An 18,357-nucleotide genomic window follows, 5' to 3' on the forward strand; every position below is an offset into this window, starting at 1 on the left:
ACAAGAAAGAAAATTAGATTTAAGTAGGCTAGAGTGTTTTTCTTCTTTGCCTTTTTTGTGGTAAATACCCCACACTTTACAGAAAACTGAGAATTGTGCGTTTCATAAAAAGCGCACTATTATTGCGGTCTATTCAAAATAAACTGCACGTCATACATTTTTTTTGCTTTGAAAACGGATTTGTTTGGTTTGGCGTCTATGTGAAGTTGCTCATCCAGACTCATAAAGACGCGCGATGCGCTCACGCTGCCAACCTCAATTCACGCGCAGTCTCCTCTCTCTTCTATAGGCTTGGATGACAAGACTCGTCATTGGCTGTCGTGCAATCTATCCTGATCCTGAAAGAGTTGGATTTTTGAGGTTTATCTAAACTTGTGTCCTAAAAGGATCGCTAAGCGATGAAGTGGTGTGTGTGAGGAAGAACAATACAAGAGTAGGCTGAGGATGTCTCTTTGGCACCATATGTTTTGGACGCATCGTGTCTGCAGTTAAAAGGGTTTGATGTCCATCTACAGTGTCGTTTTTCCGCGAGTTTTGAGGACATCGGTCCTGCCTGAAGCGTTTCAGCAGCGATAACAGCCTGGACTAAGCACGAGCAATATGAACGTGTTGGTTGTTTTTGTTTTGTCAACTTTTTGGCTGTGGGAAGCGTCGCGCGCTCGGAGCGTTTTCACGAACCACTGGGCTGTTCGCATCCCGGGAGGACCAGAAGAAGCGGAGACACTCGCTGCAAAATATGGCTTTAATAATTTGGGTCAGGTGAGCATTTCTACGAAAATAGGAGGCATTTCAGCTTCATTTATAAACGACACGCAGAACTGGAATGAGACCATTATCAAAAACATACAGTAATCGTGCACTGAGGTAAAGTGCTCTATAATGTATTTTTACTCTGGTTTAAGCAACAGGCCATACTTTCACTCGTGTAGATTTGAAAGACACTGCTTTTAAAATATTATACATCCAATGACGCTTGATATTAAATTAATTTAGCAGCAGAAACCCCATCACGAACAGTGCTTACCTTCGTACACATGCATCACGAGTCTCGTAACGTTAGTTTCCACGTGCTCGTGCTGTGTTTACGCGCATGAGTGATGACGTGACGTAGATTTTTGAAATTTGAATCCGATTTGACTGCGAATTTCAGGATGTTTTCAAAATCATGTGGGCGACCAGATCCACCTACTTATTTTCATAAAAGTGTGTGTACTCTTTTCGTATGTACTCGTGTGACCTATAGACGGTTTCATCTTAACAACATAAACAACAAACGACCCCAACTGAACTTCCGGTACACGTTCACAAACAAGCCGAGAAGAACCGTTGCTGCGTCCCAATTCGCCTACTTATACTATGCACTAAAAGTATGGATTGTTTTTGTTATGCAAAAGTATCTACATTTAGTGTGTAGCAAAACAATATGCACACACTGGGACATACTAACAGGAAACGGAAGAGGCCGTTGTTGCCTAGACAACATTGTGGCCATTAACTGTCACACATCAAAATACAGTTCTTCGTCCCATTTAAGTATTTATTCATTCATTGTTTCACATGTAATGTTAACTCTGTGCTTATATATTTATTGATTTAGCGACGCATCAGTTATTTAATTTGATTAATGCAGTGGAGCGTCACTTAACTCCGCCTACTCGCGGTGAATTGTGGGTAATATTAGCCGTTAGAGTGTGCGTCATTCTGCACTTCGAATTTGTACCGGAAGTAGTAGACCATCCGGGAATCTTTGGAATATTTTCAACATACTACGATTTGGGACATTCGAATACTATTTAGGTCGGATAGTATGCGAATTGGGACGCAGCACGTTACTTGGCTAAACTTGTCTCTCGAAACAAAGCTCAACCGCTAGATGTCAGTGTACCATACGGTTTCTTTAAATGCGACCGAACTACAGCACCCATTCAACAATTATTTATTTAATACAATTAATTAATATACAACAAAATTCAACAAACCGTTTGATTTAATACAATTATTATACAATAAAATTATAATACAAATTAATATTAACAAATAAAATAAAATATAAATAGTTATATTATAAGACACTAGCCAAACACAAACCGGAAGTTAACTGGGGATTAAGCGTGCACGAGTCCGATGAAACGGTCTATACAATGCATAGGCTACTTAAAGCGTAACGGAAGTGGGTGTTGTGTCCTTTTTGCATTTCAACATTTCATTCGTTAATCTGTATTTATTGTTTATTTATTATTAAATTATATTATTTTATTATTATTCTACAGTTTTTTATTTAGTGTGGCGTCGCCCCTCCCTCTCGTAATGATTGGTTGGACGTCACACCCGAGTTGAGTCGGAAAACCAAGATGAATGCGTTCAGGGAAGTAGCAGCAACATTAGCCGATAAAACTCATTTTAAAGCTGTATTATATATTTGATGTATTATATAGATTGCTGTACAACTGGTATGAGATCATGTTAAATATAACAATATATGCTAGTGCTTTACTTACGGTTGATGTATTGAGCATTCTGAAGTCAGGGTTGGTGCAGCGTTATGTTTAAAGTTTCTACGATAAGCAAAAAACTGACTGTACCGAATGATGTTAATTTACGCATAATAAAACAACTGACCTGAAGCAAAACGTCGGCAGGTAGCTCCTCCATCCATCACCTGCGGCCAAATGTGGTAATAGCGCCACCTAGTGATCAAAATATAACACGTTTCATAAAATGCTAATCTGGGCCTGCACTTCTGTAAAAAATGTATTGAAGTTTTTATGTACTCATGTTTTGGGGGTTATGCGGTAAACAGCAATATGTCGTTTTCAATGCTTTAACTCTGTTACCATACTGTAGGCTATGCTATCGTATCATGCTGATTGGTCAACATTCTACGCTAATGCCAAAATTGTAGCATACTAAAACTGTTGTGTGCATGTTGTCACATTGGTATATATTCTTGGCAAACACGTACACCAATGGTTGATTTAGCATGTAAAGCATTGTGATGTGGTCAGATCTTGCCCCTAGTCTGAAAATAAAATACTCAGATTCTTGACTTTACATTGGTCTTAATGACAACGTATGCAGAGTTTTATAGACATAATGCTTGTATTTATATTCAAACCCATATGCCTTTTATCTGATATTGTGTGCTCACTCTGCGGGGTCACCATGGGTCTGGACTGAAGCCTATCCCAGAATCTTGGGATACAGGTGGCTTATATTGTATTTATATTGAAAACGTGTGAATCTGACTTTGTGTGGCCTCTCACATTAGTATATACACTTTGCAATTGTGATATCTGTGTCCGTGTTGTGTGTTATGCTAGTTTTCGAATGTTTCCTTGAATTATTTGGAAGGACCAAAGCTGTTGACGTTACTCTTATGCAATACATGCTGAGTTAAATACAAAAATATTGGCTTTATGTTCACAACCAGTTTGCCTTTTTTGTATGTTTGCAGTCACATTGTATTCCCTGTGAAGCTGTGCTCTCAGTGCTTGGCCCTGTAATTGCTGCTAGCAGATACATTAATGGCTGTGAGGTCACTTATCTTCAAACAAATCCCTCAAGTCTTTATCACAGCCGTGAAGCTTTGTTTGGAGAAGATTGGAAATTGCAAATGGCTCAGTGCCCCATCACAGCGTGTAATGATTCATTTCTCTCTTAAAAGCACAGCGTAGTTTCTCAAGGTTTTATTTGCTCACGTCAAGTTTAAGCAAATGCATTTTATCTCGTTTTAACTTGACATGTCATGTCAGTGAAGAGAGACAGAGGTTGAAAAAAGAAAGTTAGTTTTGTCCAGTTCTCTCTGGTACATTAATCTAAGTGTCAATAACAATACAATTGAATACAATGATTTAACAGGTCATTTATTATCATTTGGAAACTTGGTTAATTGATTCTTAAAGCAGAACTGGGTAATATTCTTACCAAAAATGAAATTTTCATGGATGCTATCAGTATACTTCTTTTTAAAGTATGCTTTTAAAGTATACACACTTTTTCTTTCCAATAAAATGACACTTATTCTGACAGAGAAGTCTGAAGTATATTTGCTCAATACTTGTACTCAATCTTTTGATGGAGATATACTCTATAGAAGTGTAATGAAGTATACCTGACTTGTAGTTGTGTTTACTATTTTAATTGAGTAGAAAATACTTTTAAGGAGAACTTAACTTGGAACTTAAAGAGAAGTACATGTGCAGTATAAAACGGCTGAACTAGTGGTTTACTGAGAGTGTACTACTTCAAAGTGTTCTTTTATTAACTAAAAATGGGCTACTTTAAAAAAGTATTAAAGTAGTAAACCACCTATAAGTTTACTTAGTTTAGTTGTTGTACAAACCAAAAGTCGTAGACTAGTTGTGTACTCAGCGTTTACTTAAGTATACTTATTTTTGCATAAGGTGAGATAAGAAAAATAACTTTAGGCTCTAAGCTTTCTTTATTGGAAAATAAGACACATGTATGAATTTGATGTTCAATGCACGCACAAACATTTGTAAATGAGAATATTTCAGTGAATTCTTCAGGGCATTATGTACAGTCACGTTCTGTCTCTGTGTCACCACCCGTCGTTTGCCGTATGTTAAGTCAGATTCATGAGCTGTTAGAATTGTAATCTTTCTGTAGTGAGATCTGTGCCGCTGTATCTGTTGATTTGGGTGAGATACCCAGCAGATCATTTCATGCCCTCCACAGAAGCGTTGCTGTTCTTTTCCCTGCTGTTTTTCATGCTTGTGTGGTTGTTGCTCTGTAGATCGGCGGTCTGGAGCATCATTACCATTTCCATCACAGCAGAGTGGTCCGCAGATCCACCTTCACCACCAGAGGAGCTCACAGCTTCATCCACATGGACCCGAAAGTAAGTCCGGACTCCCGTGGCCACTACAAACCCACCGAACCCTCTGCTCGCATCAAGAACTTCAAATGTTTTTATAGTGAAAACGTTCCAGAGAATCACGGTAGAAAAACGAGTTCGATTTAAACACATCCACTCTGTTCATAAATATGGTGGAATGTGAATTTGTTGAACCTTGGATGACATGAAGGATTGATGCCTGTTGAGGACCGGTATGCAGACATGTGACTCACATCTGGAGGATGATACAAATGTTGAGAAAATGTTGCTGTTTCACAGTTCAGGAGGTTAGATGGAGTTCTCTGTCTAGTCTCAAATGTGTCTAAAATTGATAAAAGAGAAACAAACGGAAGTGTATTTGTGTAAACAGTATGGAGGTGTAAAATGAATGTAGATTGTAGAGGTAAAACGATCTGGATTAGAGTAAATGTGATGAAAGATGTTTGAGTTCATATTGAGATCTTCAATAACAGTGGCCCTCATTTATCAAACGATCGTACGCCAGAAAACTGCGTACGCTTGCTTCCATGCAAAACAAGGCATTTGTCAATATGGACGTGAGCGATTGCTTTGGTGTAAAAAAAGAGCGTTTACATGGAAATTTGAGACTTGCCAGGTTTTTCGCGTACAGTGACGTCACCAACGATAGTCTGTTTAGTAATTAAAAATGCAACGGGAAATCTTCTCGTGTCCGCAGTACCTGCAAATGCAACAATAGTTCTTCATTTTGCCGTTTCCACATCAACTGCATGACTCGAGAGCGGACTTTTATGAGTTATTTATTCCGTTTGGGACTTTTACTACTGCACTGTCAGACATGCGCACATAAACAAAACTGAGAGAAAACCGGTAAAGGCGTTGACATGCAGCGCGAAATCGGAGTAATGTGCAAAAAACTACCTTACGCCGTTTATGAGCGTTCCCAGATAAAAGAAAACCGTTTTACACGTTTACATGACCTAACTTGTTATCAGCTTATTAAGCATAATGAGAGTAAGGCATGTAAACGCACTCGCTGTTGACATCTCTTCTGAAACTCTAATGACATTTGTGAGATTTCTGACTCTTTTTCTCAGGAGACTTAAGACAAAAGGAAGCAAAACTATTCGCCACAATACAAAACCAAATAAGATCAAACGTAGAGAAATTTTAAAACCTCTCCGATCGTAGACGTATTCATATATAGAGCAGGCGCGTTCGCCCAAGACTTCATTTGACAAAGCAGTCAGGCATTCAGAGTCAAGCTGTTCTCTGGTTTTGGAAGGCGGCCCGCTCCTGCTAAGATTATCTCCGGCATCTCGGGAGTAATAAAACAGTCCAGGTCTATTGGAGGGCATCTGATGCCGGCCCTCTGATCCTATCCCGCCCCGGGCCATGTGTACAAACGGTGCGGTGTGGCAAATACCCAACAACCCGTTTCAGCGGTGTCAAACCACAGGCAAATGACTTTTAAAAAAATAATGATGTGCACGGATAAATAATTTATAATAAATACTTCACCACTGTGTAAAACAATTCAAATCATTTTTCATTTCATGCCGACTTTAAAGAAACATTGGATCTTAGTAATAATTGCGTACGGTATTTGGATTTACACACAAGCTCTCGAGAAAAGATTCAGAAAGTGTTGGTTTCTTGCTGTGATGTCAGCTTCATTGATTATAATGGGAGTGAGTATTGTATTTCTATCAAATAATCGTCAACATCTCAGTTCTTGGGTGACAGGATTTAGGCAAGCGTGTTTTTGAATACAGCACCATCGTTTGTTTCTACTGGAAATGCGATGACTTCACGTGTTTTGTGTAACGGAGAAGTCAAAGCGTGGTTAAACACAGGCCGTGTGTCTGGCGGAAATGTTTACGCGCAGGAAGCGGTGCTTGTAAACTGTTGAGCGTTTGATGTGAGCGGCAGACTAACGCTGTAAACCCCGGCTCTGTCCGCAGGTGGATTGGGCTCAGCAGCAGGTGGTGAAGTCACGAGTGAAGCGGCACACCAGGAGCAACCACTTTCAATTCAATGATCCCAAATGGTCCAACATGTGGTACACTGTTAGTACAGTACATATTTCACATACTCTCGGTCTGAAGTCTGTTCTAGTTTGACTTTTCACGTTTTTTATACCGTGCAGAACACTTCAAGTCACGCTGATGTTGTTTTATTAGTACAGTCAGTAGGGCTGTAAAAATTGAACTGCCTGAACTATGTTCTTGTTAGACATGTGCGCTATTGTGTTAAGAAACTTAGCATCTGTTCAATTTTTCATTTGTTTTGAACACTTCAGATTTTTTCTAGATTTTTCTAGAAAGAGTCTTTAGAGAGGTTAATTCATTGTTCTTTTTCACTAACCCAATCTCACGGCAATGCCAGTTGTCATGTCACGTATGTTCACGGAAAGAACCCAAATGCAGGCAGGCGTTCACAAAAACGTCAACTTTAATAATCCAAACAAAAGCCCACGAAGGGGGTAAAACAAGAACGGCATAAAATATAACTGAAACAAAAGACTTCCCACGAGGGGGCACAAAACAAGACAACAGGAACAAACTAAACACTTACATGATTCAGACAGGACTAGGAAAATAAGGCATCGAGACAAGGTAACACTCCAACATGACGGTTATAAATCCACACGGCAAGGCAAATGTATCAGGGTAACAAGCAAAACAAAACAGGACAGCAAACACAAGGGCATTAAATAGGGAACCAAATCAAGAGGGGAACAGGTGCAGGGCATGAAATCATGAACAATCAATAGGAAGGAACGAGGAAAACGAGAGGGCGGGTATAAAGACGAGACCGGAGAGAGCGCATGGCATGCCAAAACAAACAAAGCCATGTCTATCTCAACACTAAACAGGTGGGTCTGTCATGATCTTGCCACAAGACTAAGAAAAACATGACCAAAAGAGGCAGAATCATGACAGGTCATTTCGTATAAATTCATGCCATTTTCATTCATACATTTCGATTATGATTTATTTGATATTTTATTGCTTTTTTCTAATAATCACACAGCATAACTTCTCAGCAAAATCAAAAACAGAGATTCTGTATGCATATTTTTTTCCTGAATATTACATTACTGTATTATATCGTCGCTGTCCTTCTGAAACCTTGTATGTCCAAAAATGCCGTACTTTATAAATGATTGCATACTGTTGTCATCAAAGTTAAAAATAAGTTTTTAGTAACTTTTATTGTTCAGATATTTGCGAAACCCGGCTGTGACAAGCAGAGCAGGACGAGGGCAGTGAGGGAACGGTGCGAGGCCGGAGCTGAGCATTGCACCGGTCTCACGTCTCTCACAGAGAAGCTCTGGAAGCATAAAAGGAGGAGCGACAGCAGTGAAGGACGAGAGAGAACCAGGCCTGGAGTTTATGTTATGTTTTATTACGTTTGTGTGGCCGGCAGTCGACCGTGTCGAACAAATACTTTCGTTTATTTTATCAAAAGTTGTTTAGCGTTCGCCGGTTCCCGCCTCCTTCTTCCTTACTTCGAATAGTGTTACACTGACTTTACGGCACAAAGTAAAAACGTGAAATATGGAGATACAAGGTTTCAGAAGAACATCATTTTTATTTCCTGAAGCTGCGACAAGCTTCCATCACTACATGATCAATGCTTTAATCCATTGAAGCGTTTTCAGTGTTTATTTGTGTTTACGAGATTAAGCTAGCAGCAGAAAGGGATTGGAGATCGCGTCCCATCCCTCCTCTGATGTTGACTTCACATCGGGACGTCTTTGTTGATTGTGTCAACAAGGACTGCCTTGAAAAGCATTCGAAATGAGAATCTCAAGGACACACAAACCTCTGCTACTGAATAAACATCCACTGTCCCTTTTAATTTACAGCTTTGTGCCGACGGTCGCGGTGACATATTTCCATACAGACCAATTGAGTCGTAAGGTCACGGAAGTCATTAATGTTTGGATTACAAGAAAGGGGAAATATCAGTTTTCATGCACTGAACGTGCATTGATGTCCGTGATTTTGTCCTCCAGCACTGTAGCGATAAAAACAACCGCTGTCGATCAGAAATGAACATACTCGCGGCCTGGCAGAGAGGCTACACGGGACGAAATGTGGTCGTCACTATCTTAGACGACGGCATCGAGAGAAGCCATCCGGATCTGGCCCAGAATTATGTGAGATTATATTACCAGTAACCTTGTTTGTTTGCTGACAGACTTTTCAATCAATGACGAAAGACTTTATTAAAATAAAACACGTAAATGCATTTAAAAAATATTATTAAATTTTGTAGTTATTCATGCATTTGTCCTCTTGACCTTTAGGATCAGCTTGCCAGCTACGATGTGAACGGCAACGACTACGACCCGACTCCACGATACGACTCCAGCAACGAGAACAAGTGAGTCCTTCACTCTGACCTTGTGTTATTGTGAAATTTCATTCGCTGCAAACACGTCTCGCTCTGAAGCAGGTTGGAAAATCTGTTATTGTTTAATCCTATAAGAAAGAAAGAGTCACAAATGATGTCTTTAACGTCTCAGTAGTTTCAAATGTTACACTTAACATACACCAGGAGTTGTTTCGCTGTTATTTTTCCATATGAAGGCGAACATTTTATTTAAATTCTTAAACCATGCTATTTTTCTAAAAGTGACACATGCCAATTGTGTACAGAAGAGACATGGTGTGTTATTTTGACGCTTCTTGCTAAAAGCAGAATTGATGTATTCATATTTAGAGGCATGCAAATAAAGCTGTTGCGCTGGACGTTTGTGGTTTCGCATGTCAGCAGAATGAGACGGATTTCTTTTGTGGCGAAGCGTTGAAGCCAATCCAATCCCGCGGGATTTAGGGCGGTGTGGATTTAATTGAAAATGCCTCTGTCTTTGGTAAGCACCTGATTTAATGCTTGTTCTTAAGCCACGCCGCTTGTTTACCAATGAACTCTGCCAAGAACTTCAAAGCGTTATTCTCTTAATACTCATCCTGATATGTGAAACCGGAAAACAATGCAACGTTGAGTTGATTTCTCAGATGTGGAGCAGAAACATTCGTTCAGTGAGGACTCTTTGAGAGAGAGAGCCTGCGGGGATGCTGTGCTCTGTATTCACTGTGTTAACTGTATGTTGCATCACTTTTAAAAATGAAACTCCAAAAGAAATGTACGCTTTTGTCTGACACTGAAGCTGTTTACATGCAACCAAATAATCGAACTGATGGCTCAATCGGAATAAAAAGTGTTCACGTAAACACCTTCACCGATCCACCATACAGAGTTTTCAGATTAAAGTGTCCGATTTGTCTCCATAGCTGGGTTATAGATTTGCACAAAACGTATGCGATATTTTCTAAATGTAGATCGATAATAAATATTGCGAAATGACAGCAGTTCAATGTTATCTAACTGAAATGCAATTTTCTTCTTGCAATAAGTTATTTTGTCCAAACTTCTTTCGGTTTTGTGGCGGGTTGCGAACCCATTTTAGAAGTGCATACCGCCACCTACTGTGAGAAATGTCTATAGACCACTTCGGTTAACGTTCGCAACGCTGGTCCAAACGAACTTCCTGTTTTAGTTCTTCAACACTACGCAAACGTTTGAACAAAATACATTCAAAAGAATATTTATAATCGAATCAAAATGTCAAACACATATATTTAAGATTTAATTATGTAAGATTTAAAAATAAAATAATGAAACCGGAAGTGCTTCTGGATTTTGTGTTCACATATTATGAAGCAGTCTATATTTCTCTGTATTCCTTATATTAACCCACTATTTCTTATATAAGATAGGCTATTACTTCATTCAACTGTTTCCAGTGCAGTTTTGCGAAAAATCCCTTTATCGAATTGCCTGAAAAACCCATCGTGAGAGCGTAAAAAGCTTGTTCGTGATATACGGGAAATTTTGCGAAAGTGTTTCCATTGGCCATATTTTCAATTTACAATTTTAATTTGCTCAATTTGAAGGGTAATGCTACTATTTACACACATTTCACATGTCGGGCAAAAATGCTTCATTCCGAATGTTATTTCAAATGCATTTTCACATTCATTACATGATGATTTGTGCAGTGTTTTGGTTACATATAAACCAGTACGTTCATAATCTGCAGATGGATTGAATTCAGTTGGATGGATGGAAATGGGTACGTGTAAACAGCTACTGTATCAACTTGACAAACATTCTTGGTCTAATTTTGTTGTATGATTGTCTTTAAATTGTGTGTTTTTTTTAAGCGCCAATAGGCAAGTGGACTGTTAGTTGGCATGTTGCGCAATAGCACTTCCCAAGTTCAAGTCCCGGCCTTTTTTCTTCTCTCTGTCTCATCCCATATGATTTCTGTCATCCCGGTCCTAAATGTTAAAGAAAAACTCACCTTTAAGCGTATTTACTTGTTCTGCCTATAAAATACATTTCTGAAGTGATGATGTCGCTGATCATTTTCAACTCTTCAGTTCTTGGCTAGTATGAAATAATCTTCTCGTTGTTTTTAGACATGGGACGCGATGTGCAGGGGAAGTTGCAGCTGCAGCCAACAACTCGCATTGCATTGTGGGTATCGCCTACAACGCCCGCATAGGAGGTAATCTGTGTTCACTACTTTACTCTCACTGAAATTTAGAATATTAGTTTCAGCCTGAACTGACCAAAAATACGGCTAAACTTCGATGCAGCGGGAGCAGATAAAACAGGATTATTCCGCATGTGTGTGCAGGATTAAACCGGCGACATGTCCGGAGCCACAGAGGAGAGAAACAGAGTTCATTAATTTAGCGGCTTGACATTCACGCGTTCATAAGCAATTAATCCCATGAAAATGCCAATGGGTTTTAATCAGAACGCCGGTTTCGTAATATCCCAGCAGCCATCTGGGCTGGTTTTCTGATTGCTTGCAGCTGTGCACGCCGGCGATAATATTTCCTTATTGTACTAGCAGGTGGCGGGAAGCACATCACCAAACCTCGGACTCGCCAGGGTACAAGGCATTGTTGCTGTAATCGCACGAATTATTAAAGGCGTAAAAGTGTAGTGATGTAACTATGTGCGCTCACTTGTACGGTGACCTGGATTTTTGCAAGAAGAGGACGGGTGGGACAGGCAGGGTCAGTCTGAAATAATGAGTGAAGTTACAGAGGTTCATTTCTTAGTGCTGCATCATCATCACTTCAAATTTCGATTCCAAACCATCTGGGATATCATTTATGTCTGTCACATCACCAAGCAATATCAATAAGGATGCAAGCCTTAGCAAACACAATTATCACATCAAAGTGTTGGCAAAAAAATCTTGTAAAACACATTACGTAGTGTACGGTTTCCAAAATATTACATCTTGAGCTGAAAAGAGCTTTATGCTATAACTTAAAAGATTTGCACAATGCTAAATGTTGGGTGAAATTCAAGTAAATGACTTCGTTGGATGATAATGACATTTCTGGTCTCGGTTGGGTTGTAAAGTGGAAATGTAGAAAAGGTTCCTTTTTTCCTCAGAAAAGCGTTTATAGCCTGTTTACGTAGTGCCGTTGAAGTTGAAAAAGCAGTTGGAGGTGTGATGCAGCCTGTTAGAAGTGAGAGGAACGTCATGAAGTGTTGATGTTTTTTCTTGGAGGTGTTTCAGGGAAGGAAACATAGCCATATTTTCACATTATACAGTCAAGCTTTATGTTCTGTTTTCTCAAGCACACAGATATACAAACACACATGCTTGTTATTCAGTTACATTTGGTTTCATTGACTTCTGTTTTATTTCAAGTTACAGTTCACCTTTCATGATTTACTTCTCGTGTTGGTTCAAACTAATTTGGGCTTCCTCCATTGAGTCAGTGATGTGGAATGTTTGCCTGAGGATGAACTGCTTCTTTAAATGAAGCAAACTGATCAAGTTTATTTAGTCCTTGAATTAAGCGTATGTTGCGGTCACACTAGACCTTTGTTTTATTGACTTTGTCATACACATGCAAATGTAGACCTGTGTTTCCGTGCGTTTAACGATTCATCGCATCCATAATAAAAGTCTGTGGTCATAATAATATATGTCTGTGTGCTGTGCATATTTATTTTGTGTTTATAAACACGTACACATGCACATACATGTATATATTTATTCAATATTTGCATTTTTTTTCTTTAAGATATGTGTTTATAAATACAAAATAAATATGCACACTACACAGACATATATTATTCTAAACACAAACGTTTATTCTGGATGCGATGAATCGATGAACAGTCCTAGTCGAAAGACACCAGTGCAGGCGATGCTGCTTGAATGCGTTGAATTGTTGGTTTTATTTGTTTGTAGAGTGCATTACAGGACTCAGATTCATCCTTTGCATTTGTTGTCTTGATACTTGAACTTATTGTAGTACTCAGGCAGCTCGTAGGGATTTACATCGGAGCCTTGGATAAATCTGACACAAAATGCGTGAGCGGTTGTTGCTCTTTCACAGGTGTGTGTGCTCTGTGTCTTATCTTTCATTGCTTTGACTGCATCTCCCATTCAAGAAGATGAATTAAAGCGCCACCATCTGCTGTTTAACACAGCCGAGAGCGGGTGAAGATACCTGCAGGGCTTCTGTGAACCCAGCGCACCCATACACAATCTGCCATGCACAAATCTATCGCTGACAGAATTGTTTTGGACTAAATTAGGTGACGTCCATCGTTGCATGGAAACCACCGCAGAGACGCTTTCTCTGTGATAGAGTCACTCTTCTTTCTGATGGGGTGAGGGAAAGACAAGTGGAAAAGAATCACTCTGTCATCTGGACTGTCTTCAAGGGCAAATCCATCGGCATGCACTTTTAATGTGTGGGGAAAACACAACCTCTTGCTAAAAGAAAGAAAATACAATAGATATTAACAAACAGATTGTGATGTTATCCCTTCAAGGTGTTCGGATGCTCGATGGAGACGTGACGGATGTGGTGGAAGCCAAGTCTCTGGGCATACGGCCGGACTACATTGACATTTACAGTGCCAGCTGGGGTCCAGACGATGACGGGAAGACCGTGGACGGGCCGGGACCTCTCGCCAAACAAGCCTTTGAACTGGGAATTAAGAAGGTTGTCCACTCAAAAACACAAACACATGCCATTCATAACATGAGTAACTGTCATTCGGATTCCAGTTTTCATTAGCTGCTAAATTAGAACCATAAGATTTCAGATGAATCACAAACTGAGTTTTAGAGTTGAATTCCTCTGAAGAGTCGATGCTTTATATTAATCCTGTGGAAGGCTGGTTTGTCGCAATATTTGTTTGTTGCGTTGTGAAAAATGTGCAGTGCTTCTGTATAAAGTGTTGAGTACGTTTACACGATAAAGATCGGAAACCTTTTTCCTTTGCGTTTTTTGAAAAGTTTCACATACAGACGACAGCGTTATCAAAACGATCTGCATTTACAGGGATCCGGTAAAAGGAATAAAAATGATGTATCATGCATGCCAGGGCAGTGGATGGCGCTGTAAAGAAACACTACGTGCTTGCGCACATCCGCATACATTGTTTTAATCTAAAAGCGCTTTTCGTACACTTTGTCGGCGTGTATGTGTGTTTATAGTAGTGTGCATATAAATACTACGTCTCCGCTGGTTGTAGTAGTGGAGTAAATCTATGATAATAAGTATGTCACGCGGCACAAGCATGGAGGCCGCCATTACTGTTTGGGGAATACTCGCTCATGCCTACAGACTGAACGTGTAATACACATGCGTATTGCGTCATCGATTTTGGAAAATCGTTTTCAAAAACTTGCACTTTGAGAGCCGTTAAATGTCTGACAATTCTTAAATCAAGATAAATTTCCTTGAAAGGCAAAATAACTTAAGTCTTAAACTTGAATTAAGTTGATTTTGCTTACCCCATTAGCAAATATTTTGCTTGTTTTAACAATAAACTCGACCCAAAACAAGACTAGAAATCTTCTCAAATAAATGTATCTTGATTAAGCATTTTTAGACATTTCTTATTGGAAAACAATTTTGTCTTAATTGAAGTGTTTTTGCATTAAGTAAAAAGACCGAGTAAGAATGATCTTTTGCAGCTGTTAGTATTTGTTTGTTTGTGGGCGGCACAGTGGCTCTGTGGTTAGCACTGTTGCCTCACAGCAGTGGTCCCCCCTCACAGACCAAAGACATGCAGGTTAGGTTAATTGTCTTGTGTATAGAACAGATTTGCGTATAGATTGGCTAGTTCTCGCCATGAATATAGCCTTAGATGCTGGAATGGCGTTAAGAATGAAACGATAAATAAATAGTGTATTTGTTTGTGTGTAAAACTTTTGCTGCTAAAGCTGCAATCTGTGACATTTGCCCCTCCGTCGCCACCTCTGTTTGAAACATACAATTGCAAGTAACTTTACAAACTTCTCTTTACGTTTGTTGAAAAACGACTTACATTTTGTCATCGTACCCAACAGCTCACATTATAAAAAAAATGTAAGCTTAGCATAGTGAACCGAGGTTTTATCACCTTTATTTATACTTGTTCAATAACTGGTTTATTTTGAACCGAATGAAGTTACGGATTGCAGCTTTAATAAGCTTTATTACACGGCTGGTTGGAATGCTTGATTCTGATTGGCCAGTCGTGACATTTGCAGGTTCGTTATTCCCAGATAACAACCTCTCAAAACTAATAACACACGGTAACCCGGACGCAACAAATCATTTTGACAGGTTTTTTTGATAATTTAAATATAATTATGTCTTTTAATAACATAAAGTATATGACGTTATATTTACAAATGATTCAACCAAATTGCCTGTTCGTGACATTTGAATGTCGTTTCTTACCTTAAAACCGAAAGTAAAAGGCTTTTCCTCACGGAAGGTCTGCATTCAGTAAAAATGAGCTCATAAAAGATTTCAAATTCACATTTTATGGTCCAGTTTTTTTCTCACGTGGCAAGTAGGCGTGTAATAAGCGGGATAATGTACAAGCAGCCGGTTGTTATGGCAGAAATAAGCCCCTTCAGTGAGACACAAGACCCTCCGCTTCACGTCCTGATCACACTGTCGGGGATTATTTCTGCCGTAACAACCGGCTGCCTGGACATTAGCCCTCACGTATTAACTGGATCCTGGAGAATTGGGTTTTCAGTCTTTTTTTGCATGATCTAATGTTCTTTCTTCACAAACGCGTGTGTCTCTGCAGGGTCGTAAAGGTCTCGGTTCTATCTTTGTTTGGGCGTCTGGTAACGGAGGCAGACAGAGCGATCACTGCTCCTGTGACGGTTACACAAACAGCATCTACACCATCTCTGTCAGCAGCACTACTGAAAACGGCAACAAACCGTGGTACCTGGAGGTCTGCGCATCCACCCTCGCCACCACATACAGCAGCGGAGAGTTTTACGACCGCAAAATAGTGAAGTATCCATTCTCTCTTTCTGTAAACATGAGCTGTCGACGGGGGTGAAGAAACATTTTGCAAGATTGAATGAAAATGTTTACTCAGCTTCCCCACATAAACTCTGAAATGAGTACTATTCTAAAATGATCAATTTCCGAATTTCTTTGCTCTTTTGAACACAAAGAAAGATATTTGGAAAAATGTTTTCTGGGGACATCATTGACTACCATAGTAGGAAAAATTGATTGTATATTTTGTTCTGCTAAACGCAATATTAGATTAGATATTTTAAAAAATGTAGGAAAGCAAACAGTCCTAGGACACCTTTAACTAACGTTTACATTTGTACTACTATGGTAGTCAATGATGTCACAGAAATGTCAGTTGCTAAGAGTTTTCTAAATACAGTTAGCATGTAGATAAATTAAAATAAATGATCATTTAAAAATAGATATTAAGCAAATTCCTTTATTTTTACTGGAATTCAAAAATAAATGAAACTTATAGCAATATAAGTAATACATGAAAAAATGACAAGCAATATGGCTTAGAAAAATAAACTACAATTAACATGAAAACTAAAACTATTAAATACAAATCCATAAATATATTCAATTTAATTATTTTACTGGAATAATAATAAATTACACTTAAAAAGCAATATATTAAATAAATGATGACATGACATGACAAACGAAATAGCTATTTTTATTATAAAATCCACTTGAAAACTAAAACTATTAAAAACAAAATTATTTTCACTGAAATAAAAATACATTAAATGTATATACTGTAGCAATATAATAAATGATAAAATGATGAAATTGATAAAATTGCTAAAAAAAAACTAAAATCAATGTGAAAAGGAAAAACTAATAAAACATTTATTCCTAGTGAATAAAATTGAATGATTGTAATAAAACTACAGTAAAACTTTGATTCAAACGTTTTTTTCTAGGTTGTCTATGAATCAATGTTCTCATTCTGTAAGGTCATGTGACAGGTTTTAGGATTGGACGTCGGCCAGCAATCTTTCTCTTGAAACATCTTTCTCAGATTTGTCAGTAACCAGGTGAAAACGTCATCCTGTTTTGATGTGCAGGTCTTAAAAACAGCTCGAGGAAATCTTTCGCGTAGAATGTAGTGAAAGGACATCAAAGATACCAAATGCAACGTTCTAGTCGTGGTTCTCTTGTTGAGCACATGTGTGTCTCTTATCTTAAGGAAACACAGATCTTGCTGATCTGAAGCTCAGTTTTAATTGATCTGAAATGTTCTGTTTGCCTGTGGCTCACCAGCGGAGCTCTGTGTGTGTCCCGCTGTTTCTCAGAAGAACCGAAGAGAGAGGACATTTACAGAGCGAGAAGCCTCACGGACACACATTCCCTCACATTCTTTCACTTAATGCCATGCAGAAATAAACAGGTGCCGTCATTTCCTTTAAACCGATGAAGTGACCACACACCGATGCAGACAGACAAACATACTGTTCATCACAAACCACATAAACAACCGCATTCTTCAACCAAGTTCACTTACTAAACATTCCGGTTAGATGCGCAAAGGATTCTTTATCTAAAAACTGATGAACGCGTACAGGTTTGGAATAGGGCTGTGAGATTTGGGAAAAAATATCGAATTGCGATTTTTCTGACAGAAATTGCGACTTCGATTCGATTTGCGGTTTTTATTTTGTAAAGTCAAGTTTCAGCTCAATATTCTCTATAATGTGCAGTAAACATGAGTCACATCGCGATTGTGATTGGATTTGGATTAATCGCACTGCCCTAGTTTGGAATGAGACGAGGGAGATGACAGAATTTAAGCAGATGGAAGCGTGCGGTGTTTGTTGAGTCCACGTGTTCCGTGTGCACTTCTTCACAGGTGTAATTGTGTGTTTGTGATGGCAGGTGACCACAGATCTGCGTCAGAGGTGTACAGATGGTCACACGGGTACTTCAGTATCTGCACCGATGGTGGCGGGAGTCATCGCTCTCGCTCTGGAGGCAAAGTCAGTTCACTGTTTCCTACCAGCCCACCTGATCTCAGATCATTTCACATATGAAAAGCTTTCATTTTAAGCAAACATATAGTAAAAGGTATAAGGAGTCAAAAAGTTAAAACATATCAAGTAGTTAAATACAAAATTATGGTACCATATA

At 38.9% G+C, this 18,357-nt stretch overlaps 1 protein-coding gene across 2 annotated transcripts in view; it reads left to right on the plus strand.

The window, feature by feature from the left end:
* Positions 1 to 233: 233 nt before the first annotated feature.
* The window catches only part of pcsk6 (proprotein convertase subtilisin/kexin type 6), a 46,044-nt gene continuing 27,920 nt past the window's right edge, over positions 234 to 18,357 (plus strand). For both annotated transcript variants that reach the window (XM_057330319.1, XM_057330310.1), the window contains exons 1-9: positions 234 to 759; positions 4,757 to 4,861; positions 6,802 to 6,906; positions 8,862 to 9,005; positions 9,156 to 9,232; positions 11,335 to 11,423; positions 13,733 to 13,905; positions 15,998 to 16,210; positions 18,106 to 18,206. In XM_057330319.1, the coding sequence (XP_057186302.1) occupies positions 601 to 759; positions 4,757 to 4,861; positions 6,802 to 6,906; positions 8,862 to 9,005; positions 9,156 to 9,232; positions 11,335 to 11,423; positions 13,733 to 13,905; positions 15,998 to 16,210; positions 18,106 to 18,206 (1,166 nt within the window). In that variant the 5' untranslated portion in view covers positions 234 to 600. The remainder of the gene's footprint in view (positions 760 to 4,756; positions 4,862 to 6,801; positions 6,907 to 8,861; positions 9,006 to 9,155; positions 9,233 to 11,334; positions 11,424 to 13,732; positions 13,906 to 15,997; positions 16,211 to 18,105; positions 18,207 to 18,357) is intronic.

The sequence above is a fragment of the Triplophysa rosa genome, linkage group LG1 (genome assembly GCF_024868665.1).
Source record: "Triplophysa rosa linkage group LG1, Trosa_1v2, whole genome shotgun sequence".
In the NCBI taxonomy this organism is placed as follows: domain Eukaryota; kingdom Metazoa; phylum Chordata; class Actinopteri; order Cypriniformes; family Nemacheilidae; genus Triplophysa; species Triplophysa rosa.